This window comes from Triturus cristatus, chromosome 7 (genome assembly GCF_964204655.1).
Source record: "Triturus cristatus chromosome 7, aTriCri1.1, whole genome shotgun sequence".
NCBI classification, from domain to species: Eukaryota; Metazoa; Chordata; class Amphibia; order Caudata; family Salamandridae; genus Triturus; species Triturus cristatus.
Genome location: NC_140590.1, coordinates 1,088,633,413 through 1,088,651,703, shown reverse-complemented (window position 1 = coordinate 1,088,651,703; position 18,291 = coordinate 1,088,633,413). Strand labels below are relative to the sequence as shown.

General features: G+C 42.5%; 1 protein-coding gene across 4 annotated transcripts in view; it reads left to right on the top strand.

Annotated features, from left to right (window-relative positions):
• Positions 1-10,281: 10,281 nt before the first annotated feature.
• LOC146811142 (uncharacterized) overlaps positions 10,282-18,291 on the top strand; it is a 442,239-nt gene continuing 434,229 nt past the window's right edge. For 2 of the 4 annotated variants that reach the window (XM_085618207.1, XM_085618208.1), the window contains exons 1-4: positions 10,282-10,391; positions 15,666-15,731; positions 15,987-16,037; positions 16,777-16,841. In XM_085618207.1, the coding sequence (XP_085474333.1) occupies positions 15,713-15,731; positions 15,987-16,037; positions 16,777-16,841 (135 nt within the window). In that variant the 5' untranslated portion in view covers positions 10,282-10,391; positions 15,666-15,712. The remainder of the gene's footprint in view (positions 10,392-15,665; positions 15,732-15,986; positions 16,038-16,776; positions 16,842-18,291) is intronic. The other 2 variants (XM_085618209.1, XM_085618206.1) reach the window with 2 other exon arrangements.

Below are 18,291 nucleotides of genomic sequence, written 5' to 3'. Positions count from 1 at the left end.
TTCAGCATATTTGTCCATGTAGCTTAACAGGAGGTCAGCCAACTGACCATTGAAATTTATTTCTTAGCCGTGGTTACGACTGGAAGCAGGTCCAGTCCTTAGGGTTCTCCTCAAATGTTTCAATAGCATGTATGTCTTTCTTCTGTTTTCAGGGGCCCATTAGTGTTCTGAAGAGGTTAGGGTTTCCACAAAAATGCCCGTCACTGGCTTGTGGGTGGCTTCTGGCCCCTTCCCAAAATATATGGAAACGTTTCCTAGGGACAAATCTACCCACGGTTTTGGCAGTTTGTGTTTCCCACCTAGCAAACAAACCTGCACTGCGCATCTCTACCCAACACCAATATAGCAGGACCTTTCTTCCCCTCTGGAGAGCTGCCTGTGCCCGCCCAGCAGTGGGGCTGTGGAAATGGACAAACCCTCCCTGGGGTCATTTTAATCCAGTTCTGAGGCATCTCCAGTCCATTGTGTTTGGAGCCTGCCTGACTAGGGAGACAAAAGGGAGCAGGCCCAGGTGGGTGCTACATATGCCAGTGACAGAGTAGGCTATGGTTATGGACAATCAAGACAACTATATATTTCTTCAACTAGAAGATTAGGATTGACATAACATTTTATTGTAGATTAGCCTTCTGTACAAAATGCTGCTGATGAAAATAATGTCACGTTTTTTTTACCTACTTTCACTTTTTTATTTTAACACTTGGTTTCATTGAGAAAACCATGAGCGAGCTATATAAATAGACCTTTGCTAAACTCTGAAATCAATTTTTCAGAAATACTTTATTATTGGATATTTTCTCGGTCCCCCCTAGGGTAATACACAAATCTCAGCAATTTCAGCATCCCCAACAAGATGATGAAGTATATTTTTAAACACAGTATGCACTTAAAAATATATATTTGCACTCATAAAACAAGAAATAGAGTATACCCTATCAACATACAAGAAGAATGAGGGGAAGAGTTTACAGCATTATCCAATTTAAAAACTTTAGAAAAATAAAAAAAAGATGTTAAATCTTTTTTGGAAGGTCAAATGTTCTGGAATAGTATGGAGATTTGTAGGGATCTGGGGGCATATGTATCAAACGATTTTTTAATCGCAAACGCTGCGATTCGCAAAATAATAGCGTTTGCGATTAAAAAATCGGTAATCGGGATGTATGACCCAAATCCCATCGCAAAATTAAGGAATTGCTAATTTAGCGATTTCTTAATTTTGCGTAAGCATTTAAGAAATCGCAAATTGCGATTTCTTAAATGATATGTAAAAAGCACCCAAGTTGTGCGAATTATCCTTAAGAAATCGCAAATTACCACCAACTTCCAGTTGGTGGTAATTTGCGATTTCCTTTCAAAATGCACTTTTTTGAATTTTACAAAGTGCCACGTGGCGCTCATACATGCCCTTAGGGCATGTATGTGTGCCATATGCACACACATGCTCATTTCAGGGGTGCATCAGGGTGTCATCATGACACCTTTGCACCTTTGAAATTATTCTCAAATTACGATTAGCAAATTGCGAATCGCTATTTGAGAATTACTTCCCATTCATTCCTATGGGTCTCCTGGCCCATAGAAATGAATGGGCAGGTATTCATTAATTGCGATTTCGCAATTTGCTAATCGCAATTAAGGAATTTTAAGAAATCGCAAAAAGTTTGCAATTTTTTAAATACATCCCGTTTTGCAATTCTCAAATAGCGATTCTTTAAAAATCGCTATTTGAGAATCGCAAATGGTGATGTTGATACATATGCCCCCTGGTTCCATAGTTGGGAAGCTAGAATTGGAAATTATTTTATTCCTAGGTGCATGTTTAGTAGAAAATAAGATCCTACAAGCACATACTTAGATATACAGGTCTTTATTGCAGGGCGTCTGTGAAATACAGGGATCTATGGGATAGAATTAAAGATTTAAAGCTATATCTTTCTCTACAAGTAGCCCATGTCCAGGGCCAGACTGACTGTAGCGGGCACCAATTGTTTCCCCGATGGGCCGCCAGGATGTGGGCCAGTTTTGACCCCTGGGTTGCCGTTTTTCTTACCGGGCCGGTTTTGCAGCATAGTTGCAATATCAGCCCCCTCTCACAAAAGCAGCTGGATGTTTTCCACTCGCACCCCCGTCCCCTGAAGCAGCCGGTCCGACTCAATTGCTAGGGCTGGTTTGCATTCCCCGTATGGCCCTGCCAATGTCGATTCTATCTGGCTTCAAAAACATGGTCAAACTTACATAGGCCCGAGGCCAATCAGTTGCATTTTTGCCAGTAAATTTGCAAGAAGGATTAGGCAGCAGGCCTTGAAATAGTTGATCCTTGAAAAAAAGCTCATGGCTACGACTAGAGTCTGATATTTAAAGGGGATTACATGAAGGCTTAGAAGCTTTAATTGAAAATCACTTGCTGATGCTACAGAACTGTTTGGAGGTTCCAGGGAGCGTTGACTGTCAAACTTAAAGCTTAAGGGGCCTAGTTACAAAATAAACTTTACATGTGAGTAAATCTAAACCTGTAAAGTTATTATTACACTTTAAAGTACCTGTACTACTTTAGGCTATTTACCATTTTCAAGCGCAAAGTTACTGCAAATTATAGGTTTACATCTCCCCACCCCCTGAAACAGGTAGTAGATTTAGTTAAAACAAATCCCATTCAACCACAAATTACTGATGGTAGTGACTTTACAATTTCATTTTATGCTCCCCGCACTTGAAACAGTGCGCCACAATAAGGGCAAAGATCGCCTTATGTAAAATGTAGGGAAGTTTGTAAAAGATTATTAAAGTTGAAAAATAGTTTTTATGTTGAATACTAATTTAAAGTAACTTTTATATATTTAAATGAAAAGTTGGGCACATTTTAAACAATGCTACATCACTAGTAAATTAATGTTGAATTAAAAATGTAAATAATTTAAGTATACTAGATTAAATAAAAACAATTGTTAATTATTTATTTGGAAAAAATACAGTTGAAGTCAAATGTTTTTGTTTACTTATTATGTATTAAAAGTTACTATACTTTCTGTATAGATGAAACTTAAAATACATTCATTATTCTTAATGAAATTAAAGTTACATTTACTTTTATCTTGAAAAAAGGTTATTTAAATAATCTTTGATAAATTAATATTTATTTATAATTATCTTTTTTTCTCATAAAACTAATTTATACATATTTTAAAACAATTACAGAATGTTATACACAAAATGATTTTTTAACATTATTTCCTGTAGGGTTTTACTTTAAATGCCTGCTTCCACTATTTTCTAGAGGAGGGTGTTTCAGTATTTTTGAATGGCCATGGATGGCACTAAGCATACTGCAGGCCTGAGCTGGAGTTCATTTACAATATGGTAATTTCTGATTGCATTATCTGTAGACGTACAGCACAAGAATAGGAAAGGGCTTACTCTTCTGTAGCTTGGTGGGTGGGTGTCCCTCCATTAACCCCTACCTAGCTCTTCCTTAACCCCTCCTTATTCCATATCCTCAACCCCTCCCATTTATTTGTAAATAGTCCCAATTTTACACCCTCTCTACCATCTCCCTCCCACATTTACTAATAAAATATATGCATACATGTGTCGAGATTTCCTCAGTTGGGGCGAAAATTTCTGCACAAAAAAGAGAGGAAAGTTAAAAGCATAGATCTATGCACGTAGGTTTGTGAATAGTATTTTGCAGTATGTGAGTAGTACTATTACAGTACTGCTAAACACTGCAAAAAGCTGTTTGGGAATAGGCTTATGTGTTTTAACAACTATAGCAGGTACACCAAGTGCCCCAACCTACTGGGCCACACAATAACATTCCATAGGTTAGCAGGACCACAAATCACTAGCTCTTTTTTGTCTGCTTTTCATTTAAGCATATTTCTGCTCATCCAGAACTGGATTACTGACAAGCAAGGTAGAAGGAAGGATAGAAGTTTCTCTACTGAATGATCAAGTCTAAAGAGAAGCTGTGTATCATCAGCATAAGACATATTCAAGTCCAAAAGTCAGGATGATGCTGATGAGGGACCTAATTTAAATATTAAACAGTTTCGGAGATAGAGAGGAAGCCTAGGTGACTCCATGCCTCACCTCAATAAATTTGCACCTGAAAGGGGTTATCAATAAAGACTAGAGATGAAAAAGGAGAACCAGACAAGTGATGATCCTCCCAGTCTAGTCTCCACCAGGGGTACAAACAACTGCTCTTATAGGAAAGTCATTTTCCCCATATCAAGCAAGGACCTGAAATAATGGTAAATCTTTTAGCATAACCCAGCGATCAATAATAATGCAATTCTTTTGGAATCTAATATGACTTCTAATAAAAGATCTTTTTTTTAAAACTGCTGCTCTTGGTAAAAACACCCACTTTGCATCCTAAAACACAAGATTTCCAAGTTAACCTCGATTTTAAATGTTCTCATTGTTATAAAGTTACTTTCATAAAACCTACTTAAGTACTGAATCATGACTCAAAATCCTGTCAAAATCTAATGGGTTCCTACTCACTCATGATTCCAATCTGTCACCATATCTTGCCCTAAAATAGCCACTTAAGGCAGAGGTTTGACATGACATTTCATTTGCATAGTTATAGGAGCATAGATTTGTCTAACCTTTTTTTGGGGGGGCTGCTGTGCCATAGCTATGGGTGTTGGGGTTATTTTCCTCTGATCTCCAAGGATCTGCCCTAGATAGCTCAGCTTACTGGGCTACTTACAACCTTTTTGATGACTGAAGATGATTAGAAATTAATGATCCACTGAGACTCAGATCAATGACATAATCGTTCACCTACTTGATAAAAAATACTCCTCAAAAGCATAATCTGAATCTAAAAAGCTTACTACTTCTCCCCTCTGAATATGAAAAACAGGCTTGTCAACAGAACTAGAATGACAAGATTCAATTGTTAGAGCCTAGAAGTCCATACCACATGCAAGAATAAAAGAAATTGGCACCTGCAACAGCTGCAGCACAAAGACACACCCACGAGCAATTGCACAAATGTTTGGAAAGAGGACTCAAGATTTAAACTGCTGTACCAGTCCATGGACTCCCTGGGAAATAAGCAAACTAGAAGAACCAAACTTTGAAAACTGGATATTCTGAGCTACATATGTCAAACAAAAAGGACATTCAGGGAAACTCAAAAGGACGTGCATTCAAGAGGAAAAAATTAGGTCATCTGTATATGCTCCTGGAAACGTCCTATGCAAAAAGACAGTTAAGAACAATGCTAAGATAAGTAATGTTGAGAAAATCAATGTAGGCACGGCCTTCTTCAACTTTTCATTTCTTCAGTGAAAAAGGTAGATTACACTCTAAGAAAGACAAAAGCCCTTCCAGAGGTCTGTTGTACAGTAGAGGGCAGAGCTACTTAGCTCAAAGATATTGTGAACAGTGACTTAATATGAAGGGAGATGTAAGACTGTTAAAAAGAGACATGCAGATTGAGAAACTAGATCTAGATGCGCAAACCTCTGCAAAGCTGGGATCCAGAGAGGTCTGATTGGGCTTGGCTTGGGACTAGAAGAGAGAGAGTAGTCATTTATTTTGTAGCACGAGATGAAATGGGAGATGATAAATCACCATTTCTGCATTACCTCATTGCCCGTGTGCACCGAGTACCACCGAAAGCACCAAAAAACTGATGACCTCCAAGAACATGAATTGTCTTTTCCAAGATTTTTTCATTACAGCTGCTAGCTAAAGCACATACAAAAGTCATACAATTGCCCTTGAGTGTTACATCTGATCTATAGTCACAGAGTTATTATTCTGCACTGCCAAGAAGTTAAAGAGATGACAAGGTTAATTTTGTTTAGAGTTCCAGCTTCGATAGTTGTAATATTAAGCTGAAAGTCCAGCGAAAAGGTTCCTTCCCTGTAAAGCCAAAACTAGAAGATAAGCTTAATCTTCTAAGGCAGATCCTAAAGCTGGGCCTATAGGAGGACATATGCAAAAGAAACAATTGATGGACCAAATGCTGGACAATGCAAACATTCACTCCCAGTCACAAGGATCTGGGTTAAATCCATCATTCTTTTGCTCACCACACCACCCCAGCCGTATGCAAATCAGTCTTGACCCTGTTCATTGTGGGAATAGTCCAGCCCGAACTGCCAAGCCAGGTCCTCCCTGGACCGGAAACAAGCATCCTGGGATCGGTTTCTGGGCATCAACCGTCATCAGCCAGGCTAGCTTGAATCCAGTGGTGTAGTGAGCACGGGACCCATGTCTGGGCATACCCTTACCTCTTAGGGTGACATATGCAAAAGAAACAATTGATGGACGGAATGCTGGACAATACAAACATTCACCCCCAGTTTCAAGGATCTGAGTTAAATCCATCATTATTTTGCTCACCACACCACCCCACTTTGGACCCAGCCATATGCAAATCAGTCTTGACCCTGTTCCTTGTGGAAACAGTCAAGCCTGAACTACCAAGCCAGGTCCTCCCTGGACCGGAAACAAGCATCCTGGGACTGGTTTCTGGGTATCACCCATCATCAGCCAGGCTAGCTTGAATCCAGTGGTGTAGTAGGCACAGGACCCACGTATGGGCATGCCATTCCCACTTAGGGCGATATATGCAAAATAAAAAATTGATGGACGGAATGCTGGACAATGCAAACATTCACCCCCAGTCACAAGGATCTGGGTTAAATCCATCTTTCTTTTGCTCACCACACCACCCCAGCCATATGCAAATCAGTCTTGACCCTGTTCCTTGTGGGAACAATCCAGCCCGAACTGCCAAGCCAGGTCCTCCCTGGACCGGAAACAAGCATCCTGGGATCGGTTTCTGGGCATCAACCGTCATCAGCCAGGCTAGCTTGAATCCAGTGGTGTAGTGAGCACGGGACCCAGGTCTGTGCATACCCTTCCCACTTAGGGCTACATATGCAAAAGAAACAATTGATGGACGGAATGCTGGACAATGCAAACAATAACCCCCAGTCACAAGGATCTGGGTTAAATCCATCATTCTTTTGCTGACAACACCACCCTAGTTTGGACCCAGCCATATGCTAATCAGTCTTGACCCTGGTCCTTGTGGGAATCAAGCTATCCTGGCTAAAGAGGGGTGAAACCCCGAAACCGATCCTAGGATGCTTGTTTCCGGTTCAGAGAGGACCGGGCTTGGCAGTTCAGGCTGGACTGTTCCCATGAGGCACAGGGTCAAGACTCATTTGCATATGGCCAGGTTAAAACTAGGGTGGCATGGTGAGCAAAAGAATGATGGATTTAACCCAGATCTCTTGAATGGGGGGAATGTTTTGATTTGTTCTGCATTCCGTCCATCAATTGTGTGTCTTTTGCTTTCTGGGCCTATAGGAGAGCAGCACATTGGAGGGGAACAAACTCCCTCCATAACTCATCTGCTTTTTTCCCCCCTTCACTCTCTTTCCCATCGCCAATATTGTTTTCTATAATTTGAAACTTTGGCATGGAGTGTAATTGAAGAGGAAAAGGAGTAGACATCGAATTGCCAGCCAGATTAATTTAGACTTTTGCAGCACATTGGATGAAAGGGAATGAACCAACCTCACCCCATAATTTCCCAAGGGATGACAAAAAATCAGTAGTAGGTTTTCATAATCAGAAAACATTATATAAAGAAACTAACTAACAATAAAACGTTTTTTGAAGTGGCTCCTGAAAGGCGATTGAAAATACTTTTAAATGAGGGTGACAGCAAGCTGACTTCAGTGGCGTAGCTAGGGGGGGGGCGGTGGGGGCGAGCCGCCCCAGGCGGCACTATTTTGGGGGCGTACAAAGGCATTCAAAGGCTCGGCTTCCTTTCGTGGACGTTCGGGGATGGGCAGAGAAGGAATAGGACTCGGGCAATGTCCTCTTCTTTTTTGTGCTGTCAGCTGTCCCCCCCCTCTTCCTATTATTCCCTGTTTCTGTCTTGCTCCTCACTTACTGAAAACCGTAACTTGAAAAAACGGTTCACAACCTCTTTCCTTCTTTCATTTAGTTGCTTCCCTGTGAAATGGATCCAAAAAAGAAAAACACTCTTGCGGGAAATGCCCTTTGTCTGACATTTTTCTATTCCAAAGTGCAGCGGGATGGAGAGAAATAGAAGGTTTTAAATATGAAAAATAAATACATAACTAAATAAAGCAAGACAGAGTGGTTGCAAAGTGGCCAGATTGGTTTTATTCACATCCAAACACACCAGCCTCACTTTAAAGAGTTTGCCAGTGAAGCGCTACTTTTGTTTTCTCGTCTTTCTTTGAACAGCATTGTTGTCCCCAGGTGGGGAAGTGCACCATTCCTGGAGAGACTGCGATACCTGGTTGATGGGTGGATTGGAAAACAAAATGTGTACCATTGCTCTGTTTATGGATGTGGTCTTTTTAAACCATACTGCTTACGTTTGTTAAGGATACAAGCAATGGACATTGAAACGGTTCCCTTCAGGGCCCTGTAGTCATGTCCTTAACTTTTCAGGTAAAACCACTCGCTGATTTCTGAATAGTGAGTGAGAGATCGTTAAGGTAACCATGTTGTTTCTGCTTACATTTCACATGCTTTACTTAATCTTGCATTCCCTATGAGTGTTTGCTTTTACTTTTTTTTTTTAAGCAGCATATTACTCTTATCAAGTGCATAATTTGAATTGAGCCACATCTAAGTGTTTATAGCTGGCACAATTAGGTTGTAGCTGAAGGCAGTGCAAGTTTCTCACAGTGGGGCAGTATGGTGTTCAGTGGGGGAAAGGATGTGGCACTATGGCCAGAGCTGGGAAACTGGGTTCAGCCTTCATGACCAGTCCACCAGACCACTCTACTGAGGGGGCATATTCCCATGCTAGACCTTACAAGGCCCCACTAGACCTTAGACGGCTTGATGTCTTAGCACAAGCAGGTGTACCCTAGTGGTGTCAATTGTGAGTTAACCTTGAAGGCCTGTCCACCACAATTGATACTGAAGTTCATCTCCAGTCTTGCGGGCAGGCCTACGAAGCAGCACACCCTAGAGCAACAGTGATCCAGTCACTGTGACTGTCACTGAGGTCACATGAACCTTGAGCAGGTTAGGGCGGTGCAAACGGTGGGACCGCACTGGGTACCTATTTCGGGTGGGTGCGTAGTGTTTGCAAGTATATTATGGTTTTTAAAAAAATTGCTGCCACCTTCCTGGCCTCCGGCATTTTTCAGAAACAATAAAAATGTCATGATAACTTCGGTGATTAATGTTCTTCCTAGAGAGAGATCCGAGTTTTGTCTAGTGGAAGGGTTGACTCCTGGAAAGGTAGCACAGAGGGTTAATATGCCTGCTGCAAAGAACATGTACCATGCAGATCACAAAGTGCACTGCTTTAATGGGGGGACCATGATCAATGGTCATTTAATGTCAGCTGTAGATGATGGATCTCCGAACAGTGTCATGTGTGTTCATATTTGCATTGTACTGAGGGGATTACCAGGTAATTGTTCACGCAGCTCTCTGATGGATGTCCCATGCGGTTTTTCTGAGTCCCCAGATAGATCATGCTGTCTGAGTGTTCTCTTTTGTACTGCCAGTCACATGTGTATTCAACTGTGTAGCCTTGGACCGTGTCATGTATGTGCATGTAACTTGCATGATCGAGGTCACTATTAGCGGCAATACTACGTGTCTCTCGGTCCTTTTTCAAGTGCTTGCTGTCCTTTTTCCCCAGCAACCCCTCCTCCAGGGGTGGCAATCTGAGGGATAGCCCCGGGCGCCACAAGCTCTAGCTACGCCCCTGGCTGACTTACAGCATTTTAGGAACCGAAGGCTCAATATTTTTTTTACTTGGTTTAGACATGCGTGGCCTTCACTCGCAGCACTGCCTCCTTTTTTGAAGTTCTGCATTAAGTTTGCAAATCCCAGGGGGTCCACACATTGTAATCACCGGATCTGTTTAGCCCTGTAAACCATGGTTATGCATCCTTCCAACTGAAATAATAATATAAAGAAAATGTGGAAAGAAGACAATTAAATAACATGCAAAGGACATAGTTTGTTGGTGTAAATATAAATGTCCACCTATGCTTACGTGTCCTGTTCTTTAAAACAAAAACAGAGAGCTGCCAATTAACGTTTTTAGCTCCTCCCTTTGGATGGAACATGAGAATGAAGGTTGAGAGAAATTGGCAGCTGTTGAGTCAACATTGATTGATCCCACGGCCAAGAATCAAACTGGTACAATTGTCACATGACCTGACATCAGATCTGCTGGCAGGATCTGACTGGTCGCTTCCAGTATAAAGATAGGAGCTCTGGGCTGACAGAGACACCTTGAGATTGAACCTTGTGTACTCCAGATCACATCCCGATACCCAGCCATCTCTCAGCCATGAAGATCGCTCTCGCTTTTCTGTTGGTGGCAGTCAGCTGCTCCCTTGGTAAGTGTCCATTCTATGCTCAGGGAGTGGGGTGAGAGAATGTGGTTTTGTAAGGACCTTAATTCTAATAAATAAGAATTCTTCAGCGCACCTCCAGGACTCAATATAATCTGTGAAAGCGGGAGTTCAAGAGAGCCCCAATTATAACAAGAGATACAATGTTTGCTTGTGGGCATTCTTTTTAAAAGTAAATAGGAAGCTCTTTAGTTTCTTCTCTTATATGTTTCTATACATGTTGGAGTTTTCTTTTTTAATACCCAATACTCTGTGGACTTTACAGTATCATAATTGAGTGGAGTGTGGCAAGAGAGTGTGAGGTTAGGATGGGGATTATGAAAGTGCATTGTTATTTAAACCCTCTTTTACTTTTGGGGCACGTTGTCAGGTGTTGTTTTTGTTTTTTAACAATGTGGGAAACAAAATTGATGAAAGTATTCCAAATCTAGTTTCAAAATACACTGTGAAGTCATTCCTTCTCTGTACTCCTTTAGCCGCTTGCCAAGCACACACTAAAATGATTGGTCATTTTATGATCCAGCTATACATCGATTGCTTCAAGACTTTCTACCAAAGTGATTGTATTCAAGAAGACATACAATGAGCTACCTTTAACAAATATATAAACAATATAAGTAAGATTGCTCCCACAAGCCCATACAAATAAAAATCACGATTGAAGTTGCCAGTCTATCCTTGAGGCACAAAAAATATGTCTGAGGCCAGCTAACAGGTTTAAAATATTAGACAGTGAATAGCTCAGAGGGTTTGCACTAGAGGAAGTATCTCGGTAACTCCACCCTAGGTTCTCATGGAGGCCATTGACAAGGTACTGGTTGAACAGATACGAAGACTTTTTTGAGACACCTTTAGAGATGGTTGAAGTGCTGGAGAGGACACATATAGGGTCATATGGCCGAATGGGCAACCAGTTAATTCATTAAGTCGGAATCGCCATTGACTGATCAACACACAAAACAAACAAATGTGATTGCTCCCATCAAAAACACGTAGATTGCAATATACATTTCTTTTTACAGCCTTAAAATAGTTGACTCTGGGTCGACCTAGTAACACATTTAAAGCAGGTTGGTGAAAATCTCTTTAGGTGTATTTAACGTATATTAGGCGGCCAGAGTTTAAGAGCAATGCCAATATATCAGTGTCAAAATCAGTGTAAAGTAAAGTGAAAACTCTGATTCCTGGGATTGGCACCAGCAAAAATAGCACTTAGCCTATTTAGGATGTGCTACATAGGGTGGGAGGAATTACACACCTCCTCTGTTTTGGGGTGCAAAGGCATGCGATTACTACTACAGGTATTTTATATGGGCCAAGTATTTTTGACCTTCCTTGAGTCATGTCCTTGATTGATAACTGTGTAGTGTCGCTCTCCTTTTGGAGAACATTGGGACACTTTTTTCCCAAGGCTCCTCCCCCTTCTTCTCACATCCATCATTAATCACTCAAGGAAAGCAGCCCCAAATGGTGGCACCTTCTAGCCCATCTCCCCAAGGACAAATCCAATCGAACAAAGAGCCATAAGTCAGACTAAATGGCAAGTTTGAAATGTTTCCTAATGTATTCTCTCATAGTACATTAGGTGCAACTTTTAAGCATTACATGCAAGGTGGACAGACACATCTTCAAGCCTCAGACGAATACAACAACCATACAATTATAAATATGGCTCTGATTAACTGCAGATCACTCCCCAAACATGCCCACGAAATACATCTACTCATTGAAGAGCATCATCTAGAGATTCTGTTTCTTACTAAAACATGGCTCGCCCCTCATTCAGATGCTGATATCGTGCAGGCACTGCCCCAAGGTTTCCTTATACAACATCTGAACCGTCCGAAGGGCAGGGGAGGGGGAATAGCCGTCATTTTCAAAGACTCATTCTCTTGCAGATTTCTCGATAGCCCAATGACGGACTGCGAAAACACGCATTTCATTATTCAAATTTCCCCCTGTAACTCCCTCTCAGGAGTTCTCATCTACCGTCCACCAGGAGCCATGGGACAGTTCCATAACTCACTCTTGGAATGTTCTGTGGCCCTGGCTAGCACTCGGCCCAATTTCCTAATTTTAGGAGACCTCAACGTTCAGTTTGATAACACCAATGATGCCACTGCCTCCGATTTGATTTTAGACCTTGCAGCTCACCAACTTCACCTATTAAACAATCTTCCCACGCATAATCTGGGACACTTGCTTGATCCTATTTTTTGCAATTTCCCTGATCTTAGGGTGGGAATACCTATTCCAGTGCCCTGGACTGATCACCGACTTATTCCTTTTAGCCTGCTGATCAAGACCTACTCTCCTCCCAACCAAGCACCGGGCAGACTCTCGCGCCCTTGGCCGAAACTTGACCGGGATAAATGGATGCGTGTACTAGAACACACCAGGCCACAGCCTGATAGTAACCCTCACTTTGCGGACGTGCAGTTTACGTCCTGGATTGAAAATTCCCTTGATACCGTTTTGCCAAAAAAACCGTATCTAAAACCCAGGAAAAAAGCCACCTCCCCGTGGTTTTCTCATGAGATTCGCCTCCTAAAAAAAACTGCAAGAGAGCGGAAAGAATATGGAGAAAAGACTTCGATCCCAACAGTAAAAGGGAATACAAAGGAGCTATTCTTACCTACAAAAAAGCTCTAAAAAATGCGCAAATAGTCTTTATCAATGATAAAATTAGCAAGGCATCCTGCTCGTCTAGAGAAACATTTCAAATCATGAAAAAACTTTTAAAAACCCCAGAACCACCTCTTACATTTAAATTCCCGGATAACCACTGCAATGAGCTAGCCACGTTTTTTGACCAAAAAATTAAAAATATCCTCCTACATCCCCCCCCCTTCCTCCTGACAATCCTTCACCTACTCATTCAGAGCCGACTCAGAATCCGAACATAGAACTTGACATGTTCCTTCCCATCTGTGAGGAAACCCTACGGCCCATCCTCCAATCCCTTAAAAGCGGGTCCCCACATGATCCAGCACCAGTCAGACACCTTAAACAAGTTGCTTCCACCATTCTTGCACCCATGGTGAATCTGATAAATTCATCTATAGAAAGTGGTCTGGTCCCGCCAAGCTGGAAGAAAGCGATAGTCAAGGCCTTACTCAAGAAGCCTAATCTTGACCCTAATAACTTCGCCAACTTCAGGCCTATTTCCCTGCTCCCATGCGTGAGCAAGATAGCTGAAAAGTTCATCAACAGCCAGCTATCAAATTACCTGGAAAGCAACAAATTGCTAAAATCTTCACAGACAGGATTCTGCCCGGGCCAGGGTACGGAAACAGCGATGGTGGCGGTCGTCGAAGAAGCTAGGAAAATCATTGATGCAGGAGGATCAGTGGCAGTGATCCTTCTGGACCTCAGCGCGGCTTTCGACACCGTCAACCACAGTATCCTGGTCCAGAGACTCCGTGACCTTGGTATCTCTGGCCCGGCCCTGTTGTGGCTAAAATCCTTTCTTTACAACAGCTCTTTCCAGGTGGCGGAAGGTGATTTCATCTCCAGGGAGACTCCTATACGCTGCGGAGTACCTCAGGGCTCATCTTTAACCCCTACGCTCTTCAACGTGTATATGTCGCCATTAGAAGGTATTGTCATCCCGTATGGTATCAAACTCCTGTCCTACGCGGATGACACCCAGCTGGTTGTCTCCCTCAGTCGGCAGGATAATTCCAATATAGATCTGCACTCCTGCCTGGGGGACATAGTCAGCTGGATGAACTTATCACATCTAAAACTCAATGGCGACAAAACGGAGATAATAGTGCTGGGCAACCAATCCCATTTCCGGCCGGAGTCTCTGTGGCCCCCATGCATGGGCGAGCCTCCAACCCCCAAAGCTGAAATCAAAAGTTTGGGGATTTGGCTTGATCAAAATCTCACCTTAAGTACCCAGGCAAGAAAAACGGCTGGAATATGCCTTGGTCTTTTACGCACCACCCGCAAGATTCTTCCCCTGCTCCCCTTCCAGTCAAGGAAACTCCTCTTACAGGGTCTTATCCTGTCCAGACTGGATTATGGTAATGCCCTATATCTCGGCGCACCTAAGAAAGTGACTGCCAGACTACAGGTCATGCAAAACGCTGCTGCTCGGATTCTTACAAACACTAAGACCCGCTGTTCTGCTAAACCAGCGATTAGAGCTTTACATTGGCTGCCCGTAGAGCAAAGGGTGCATTTTAAGGCCTTGTGCCTAACCCACAAAATCCTCCAGGGAAAAGCCCCGTCTATCCTAAAGGACCTTATTGTCCCGTACACCACTACCAGAACTCTCCGATCCTCCCACGCCCATTTGACTCAAATTTCCAAGATAAGGAAAGCTCGCTCAGGAGGCCGGCGCTTTGCCTTTCACGCGTCCAAGTTGTGGAATTCCCTTCCGCTTGACCTCCGGGCCCAACACAATCTGCTTCCTTTTTGAAAGTTACAAAAGACATGGCTGTTCCCATAATCATCTGCGCATCAATCGGTTGATCTCTCTGGTGCATCTACTAGCGCTGGGACGCTTAAGGGCAGCCATGCGCTCTAGAAATCTCTTTACAATTACAATTACAATTACCCATATACAGCAGCCCCACAGCGCCATATCAAGGACACTGCAGTACTAGTTAAATTTGATGCCCGAGAGAGCATTACACCATTTAAAGATGGCCGACATGGTTACCCCCGTGTTTGAGCCGATGGTGTACTGATCCACAGGCGAGATTACTTGCAGTTTCCTACTGGAGGCTGGCCCCGCCCACATTCGATAGCCGGTGGTTCTATAGGCACACACTGAAGCTGTCTGTAGCCACTTGGTTCCACCGGCGGAGGGGTAGGTCTCACATGTGGATTCCTCGCTGTCCAGGTGAGCGTTAGTTTATGCTCGAGCGGCCTTGGCCGCCGTTTGCCATGTCACTGAGGTTCCTACTTTGGGTGAGAGGCGGCTAATATGGAGGTAATCAAGTGCATTACACTAGGATTTAACTACCACGAGTACGAGCCGTTTAAACAGGAAGAAGATTCTCCTATAACCCCCCCCCACACTGTGGTGTTCCTGTACGAGTAGTTTTTTACAGGGTCTGTGATGGTTCTCCGGATTCCGACTAGCTTGGGGGCTGTGCTTGATTCTTCCCAGGTGCTGGTGTTTCACTTGCATTACGTTGCCCTCCCCTCCACCCTCCCACATTTGTTTTTCCACTACAGGTATTTTCCTAATCTTTTCGTGTCCGCTACCAATTGGTGAATTTTTCATCTGTTTTGTCCCTACAGGACACTACACAATAGGTGTCTTTTTATCCGCCGGCAGCTGCTGAGGTATGATTCTTACAATTGTAGGTGAGTCCACGTACCACTATCCTCATGACTAGTTTGAGTCCTGTTTTTAAACTTTTGTACTAATAATTCTCTGTAAGCCTTTCAAGAAACATTGGCACTTTAGTTTTGCAACAATGTGAAGCATGAATGTTCTTAAAAAGGGTCATCATTATTAAACACCAAATAATTGCAGTGCTGAGAGAGTTATTTCTGTTACTATGTCTACACCGACCAATACCAATTTGTTTTTGTGTATTTATTGTTGCTCTTCTATAGGTCGTCCTCCAGGGCTGTGGTCACAGCTCCCACATTTTGATCATTTAAGAGGTAGGTGTACCCACCTCGCCACGATGTGCAGATGTATGTTACTTGGTCCTGAAGAATTGCCAGTCGATCCTCCTGACGAGCAAGGCAAGAAACATGTTGACCTGCATAGCTACGAGTGGAGCGTATGTATCCTTATTTATCACAGTCACATATACGCCGCTCGACCTTCATTTTAATGAGGCAGGGAACCTATCTGAATAAAGGTCTCTTATTGGATTCCCTTACCTGTTTTAATCACTGCACACACCTATTCACCACATCTACTCACACTGGGCCCCTCACCCCCACTACACCATACGGCGTGGAACAAAAGATCTCCGCCAAAGAGCCCCATATTGGGTGCCCGTGATGAAGCATGACACCTAGCTGGCTGGGTGTGTGAGGGCCCTAGTTCCAAATAAGGGAATTTCCCTATCCCCTCGGAATATCAGTGGACGACGTCCATAGTAATAGTTATCCTGGCTCCCTTCCTGCTTAAGACTCTTATAAGGAACTACATACTCTCTTTTGTTTTTAGTCATGCAGAATACACAGCACATCAACACAGGGCCCCAAATGTAAAACACATTCTCACTCATGATACATTGAAGTCATTTTGCCACTTCGAATAAGACATGTGGTAATTACAGGTGAGAAAGAAGAAACCACAGAAGGAAACCTATTCGTCATTGTTGTTTTGGAAAACATATTTCTGTTTGTGATAGCGCTAATTATTTGTTTTCCATCTCTCTTATTCTAGATCTGGTGGCTTTTCAAGGGGGTATTAAGGGTCTACCTGTTAACACTGACTGTCCGAAGAGAATGGTATGAATTTTTCACTAAAATTTTATTTTAAGATCATTCTTCTATTTTTTAACTGATTACCTAAATGTATTGCAAAGACATATTTAATAATTTGTTGCCAACCTGCAGTATTCCTGTATGTATTAGAGGATGGGTGCAAGGGTAAGTACCTGAATGGCCTTCATGATATGTGACCTGGAGCAATATCCTCTGGGGGGTTACTAATTTACTGTGGGCAATTATGAGTATTGTAGTATGTTGGACTGGGAATTTCTGGTGCCACAAATACTGTATCCAGTAATCTTCGGTTTGCAAACTCAGGGTGAGGTAAGAGTGAGACTGGAGACACCTGGACAAGAGAGATGTAGCAGGGCTCTGAACTAGTCATGCTCCCTCCTGCCTCCACTCAAAACATGTCATTTAGGGGCTGTCTCTTGGCACTGTCTTTAAAAGAACTGGCCTCAGAAGTGGCAAATTCAGTGGCAAGAATTCCTACATTACTTTTGTTCTGCTCGTTAATAACATTCAGTAATTCACTTTTAGTGTAATTAAAAATGGAGCACACTTAGGTCCTTTGGATGGAGCTGTGGGAAGTAAAAATGGTTTTAAATGTATGTCGTGTGAGTGCTTGCGAGTGAGAGTACTCTTAAGGGAGAGAGTGTGTGTGAGAGTGCGTGTGTATGTGTGAGTAAGTGCATCTGTATGTACAGGCATGTGAGTGTGAGTGAAAACAAGTGAGTCATTGAAAGTTTAAGTTGGAGCTGGTGAGACTGAGGCCCAGATTTACTATTCTTTGACTCAAGCAACTCTGCACCAGAGTTGCTCGCTGCCTTGCATCAAAGGGAGAGAGAAAAAATGTGCCCTATCTACTAAGATATGGTGCATTTTTATTCTCCATTCCAAGTGTCACTGGTCAGACTATTTTATAATCAGGGCAGTTTTAAACAATGCTAAAATAACTGTTTCAGCTCCTTATTCGCATTAATTCTTCAATTTTACTATTCATCAGTCATCAATGCCTAAGATATTAATTCAGTGTCAACCGGATGTATGGTTTCATGGTTATATTTCACAAAACTGATGACACTAAGGGGCCTATCTCGATGTCGGACGGACGACACCGTCTTGAAAACCGGATGTCCCAACCACCTCATTATGATGCGACCACCTTGTCTGCATTTGTAACCTGCCATAACGACTGGACTTTTTACTTGTGTTTTTACACGGTCTGCTTTATAAGTCGGTGAGCACTATTTTCTTTCATGATCTTCCCCTATTCCATCCACGACATCGCAGCAGGCCGCCTGCTTTCATATTGTTTGTATTCAAATTATAGCACGGTCCCCTTTAACTATAGCGAACGCGCTTATTTAATTATTTAATTTACAGTGTGGTTTTGCTTTCACTTTAGCAGCCACGCTTATTTATTCATTTAATTACCAGCGTGGGCTGCTTTCACTTTAGTGACCAC